This window comes from Crocuta crocuta, unplaced genomic scaffold (genome assembly GCF_008692635.1).
Source record: "Crocuta crocuta isolate KB4526 unplaced genomic scaffold, BGI_CrCroc_1.0 scaffold303, whole genome shotgun sequence".
NCBI classification, from domain to species: Eukaryota; Metazoa; Chordata; class Mammalia; order Carnivora; family Hyaenidae; genus Crocuta; species Crocuta crocuta.
The window spans coordinates 1,401,413-1,405,631 of NW_027528276.1; the positions used below are offsets into that span (position 1 = coordinate 1,401,413).

Here is a 4,219-nt window from a genome sequence, read left to right on the forward strand (position 1 = left end):
GGCTGAAGTCCGCCGCTTAAAGCTCCCCGGGTCCTTGGGCAGAAAGAAGAGGCTGAAGCTCGGTCCCGGGAAGAGGCGGAGCGGCAGCGTCTGGAGCGGGAAAAGCACTTCCAGCGGGAGGAGCAGGAGCGGCAAGAGCGCAAAAAGGTCTGCAGAGCCGGGCTTTGCTCGTGTGGACGGGGCCGCGCTCTGTGCCGGGTTCTGGCTTCAGTTACTGGGGCTGGCGGAGGCGGGGGGGAGTGGGCCCTGCCTTGCGCTTCTAAAGGCAGACCAAGAAGCAGTTGGGGTGAGTTCTGGTTCCTCGCGGGAAAGGACTGGTATGAGCTGGGAGGGCCCTGAGCGGACAAGGGGCTGGCGGGTGGGAGGTGTGGGAACAGGGCAGCCCTGGGGCCTGACTGATGTGGGGCCTCCGCACAGCGCCTGGAGGAGATCATGAAGAGGACTCGGAAGTCAGAAGCCGCTGAAACCAAGGTCAGGATTCCCCAAAGGCAGCGTTGGCAGCGGGATCCGGTTAGGAAAAGAGGTTGGGGGTGGGGGGCGCTCAGGGTCTGGGCTGCGAGAGAGAATTCAGCACCTCAGTCGGGTGGGGCCCGACATCCCTGGAGTCTGACTGCTCTTCCAATTCAAAGCAGAAGCTGGACAGAAAGGAGGCAAAGGCCAACAGCTTCAGCCCAGGTAAATGCCCTCTTCCCTGCCATCTCTGTCCCCTTTGCCACTCATCCTCACCCTTCCTCCTCTCCCCAGCCCCTAACCGATGGGCATTCCTTCCCTGTGACAGACCCTGTGACAGCCGGGGAGGCTCGGCCCTCAGGGCTGCAGAAGGAGGCAGTGCAGAAGGAGGAGCTGGCCCCCCAGGAGCCTCAGTGGAGGTACCAGCCACCGATCCTGGGCCCCCCCAGCAGGGAGGCAGGATCACACTGGAGCTGTGGGGGGCCCTGGGGGTCCTGGCGCGGGGAGGTGCCTGAGTGTTGGCCCTGCATCCACAGCCTGCCGAGCAAAGAGTCACCAGGGTCCCTGGTGAACGGCCTGCAGCCTCTCCCTGCACACCAGGAGAATGGCTTCTCCCCTAAGGGGTCTTCTGGGGACAAGAGCCTGGGCCGAACGCCAGAGGCACTCCTGCCCTTCGCAGAGGCAGAAGCTTTCCTCAAGAAAGCTGTGGTACAGCCCCCACAGGTCACAGGTAGGGAGCCCTGACCTTCTTCCTGGCGGCCAGCCTTTCTCGACTCTCCAGCCCCGCCCTTTCTTCTACCTCTGCCCCAGGCCCTCTCATGCTCCGCTTTGAAGACCCCCAGACATCTGGGCTAGGAGGCCTGGTTTGCCTTGACTGTTTCCCCTCCTGCTTTTTTTCCCCAGAAGTCCTTTAAGGGGTTGCCTTGGATCCAGGCATAGCTATGAGGGCTCCTCTGCATCATCTATCAGGATGTCTGGAAGAGAAAGAGACAGAACAAAGCCGGAAGTGGCCTGGACCCCTGGGGGTGGGTCCTCTCTTATTTTTAATCTGCACCTTATAGACTGATGTCTCTTTGGCTGGAGCCAGGCCCCGCCCCTCAGTGCATTCGTGTGCTCACACGCGCGGACACCCCCCTCCCGTACACACACGTACACTCACAGCCTCTCTGGCCTCCTCCCTTGCGGAAGGGCCACCTGTAGTATTTGCCTTTGTTTGGTGGGGTACAGTGGATGTGAATACTGTAAATAGCTTGTGCTCAGACTCCTCTGCGTGGAGGGGGCGGGTGCAGGAGGCAGACCCTCCCAAGACTCCCTGGGGTGATCTTCCTCTCTCTCTATTTAACTGTAACTGAGGGGGAACCCAGGGCTGGGGATGGGGGGGGCACCTTGGGCCACAGGATACTGGTTGCTTTAGGGGTACCCATGCCCCCTGCCTTCGCCTGGAATCAGTGTTATTGCATCTGATCAAAGTTCTCCAGAAATAAAGTGAGAATAATTCTGCCAGTCCTGTCTATCCTTGGGGCTGGCGGCGGGTGGGAGCAGGTGGCCTCCTGCATTCTCAGAACTTTAGGAGGCAGGGCCTGGCGACATGCACCCGTGGGTGCCAGTCCTAGACCTCCTGCCTGTGGCCGCCACCGTGTCATGAATTCACCCATCTAACACTGATGGTACCAGGTAGTGGGCTGCGTGCAAGGGACTCAGTACCAGGAAAAGACGTAGCTTCTATTCTCATGGAGTTTACAGTCTAGCAGGTGAGAGTCACGGACACTGAGTTGCCTACGCAACATCCATTCCCATTGCCCAGCCAGAAATGATTTCGTTCAGGTGGCCGTCTCCCTCCTGGACCCTCCCACACCCCACCTCCGGGCTTCATTGGAAGTAGATCCTAGGCCCAGGCGTGAATCATGACTGGAATGAGCTGAAAATGGTGGTCCCAACCCCGTCACGAGTGACTGGTTTAGGTTCAGGCCTGTGACACAATTGTGGCCGGCGGATATAAAGAAAAGTCCCTTGGGCTCTAGGAGGAAAACAATGAGAAAGAATGAGGACCTCCCGGTGTCCCGACCTCCTTGTGTTCACACCGTGTGTAGTCCCTTCTGGTGTTGTGCCAGGGCTGGGTGACCGACAGAACACAGCAGAAGTGACAGCGTGTCATACGAGAGGTTAGGTCATAAAAGGCACTGTAGCTTCTGTGCTGGTCGCCCCCTTGCTCTTGGACCCTGTCTGGAGGGAGCGGCTGCTACACTGCAAACAGCCTGAGAGGCCCGCGTGCCAGGGCACCAAGGCTCCCTGCCAACAGCCACGTGCCAATAGCTTCTCCGGCCTCAGTTAAGCCTTCAGATGACTTCAGCCCTGGCCAACCGCTTGACAATAACCTCGCGAGAGACCCTCTGCTGGAACCGACTAGCTAAGCCACTCCTGGGTTTCTAACCCGTAGACACTGTGAGATAATAAATACTGTTTTAGACTGCCAAGTTTTGTGATGACTCGTTACACAGCAATAGTTAACTAAGACGCATCACAAGGGGGAAAGTCAGTATGATGTGAAGTCTGGCTGTGATGCTTAGAGTCGCCGCATCCATCCCGCTGGCCAACCTGAGGACAAAGCCAATATTGTGGGTGCCAGAGCAGAGGGATGGGGAGAAGACCTTGAGAAGTCCTTGAGAAGACCACTGAGTTAACCAGCCCCCGGTCCAGTCCTACTGTTGGACAACTTACCGATTAAGGCAACACAATTGGATTTTCAGTTTCATGTAACCAGAAGCTCCTAACTCTTCTAGGGGTACAGACAACAAATATATAAATGCATTTCCATTCCAACGAAGGAAATGAAGTGGATGAAAAGCTGAGCGGTAACAGGGAAACTTAGGAAGGTGTCTTCTAAAGGAGCAGCATTTAAACTTGACCTGAAGGTCGAGGAGGAGCCAGCCATGTAAGAAAGAACAGAGGAAGAGTTGTGGGTGGAGGGGTCAGGGTGCTGAAAGCCCCGGAGGACTAGGGGCACAGGATCAGGGTTGCTGGGCAGTGCGAGCAATGGGGAGGGTGGCGGCACCCAACATCTCGGGTGTTGGGGATCAGGAACCGCAAGGACACCAGGGCAGGACTACGCTTCTTGACCCTCTCCTGGGCGAGGAGCCCTTCGCCTACCCCTCCAAGCCTCCAGCTCATATTCACATCTGGGCAGACGCGCCAACATTTCCCCGGCAGCAGTACCCTCTGAATACTCTTTTTTCTTAAATGAGGAAAGCAGTATTTACTTATTTTGGGTTTTTTTTAATGTTTATTTTTGAGAGAGAGAGAGAGACCGAGCATGAGCGAGGGAGGGGCAGAGAGAGAGACACACACAGAATCTGAAGCAGGATCTAGGCTCTGAGCCACCAGCACAGAGCCCGACGTGGGGCTTGAACCCACAAACCACGAGATCATGACCTGAACCAAACACTTAACCAACTGAGCCACCCAGGCACCCTCCCGCCCCCAGGCCCCACTGAAGAATCATTTACTCACTCTTTTATTCAACATATTGTGGAGCACCAGCTAAGCACCAGAGGGAAATAATGGTAAGCAAAACCCAGACATGGGAGCTCCTGGTGAGGAGGGTGGGTATTAACAAAATACCCACACAAATACAGGAAATGCGGTAAGTGCTATGAAGGTAGAATAAAAGGAGCAACTACAGCATGTAACAGGAACCCTTAGGTTGGAAGCTGGCTAAGATAATCCCTGAATAACTGGTGTTTAATCTGAGATCTGGTAGGTGAGTAGGTGT

The 4,219-nt window shown here is 56.1% G+C and overlaps 1 protein-coding gene across 1 annotated transcript in view; it reads left to right on the forward strand.

Annotated features, from left to right (window-relative positions):
- The window catches only part of MAP7D1 (MAP7 domain containing 1), a 23,387-nt gene extending 21,434 nt beyond the window's left edge, over window positions 1-1,953 (forward strand). The window contains 6 exon segments of the mRNA XM_077753116.1: window positions 43-147; window positions 418-471; window positions 633-675; window positions 779-869; window positions 987-1,180; window positions 1,354-1,953. Of these exon segments, the coding sequence (XP_077609242.1) occupies window positions 43-147; window positions 418-471; window positions 633-675; window positions 779-869; window positions 987-1,180; window positions 1,354-1,364 (498 nt within the window). The 3' untranslated portion in view covers window positions 1,365-1,953.
- Window positions 1,954-4,219: the final 2,266 nt, after the last annotated feature.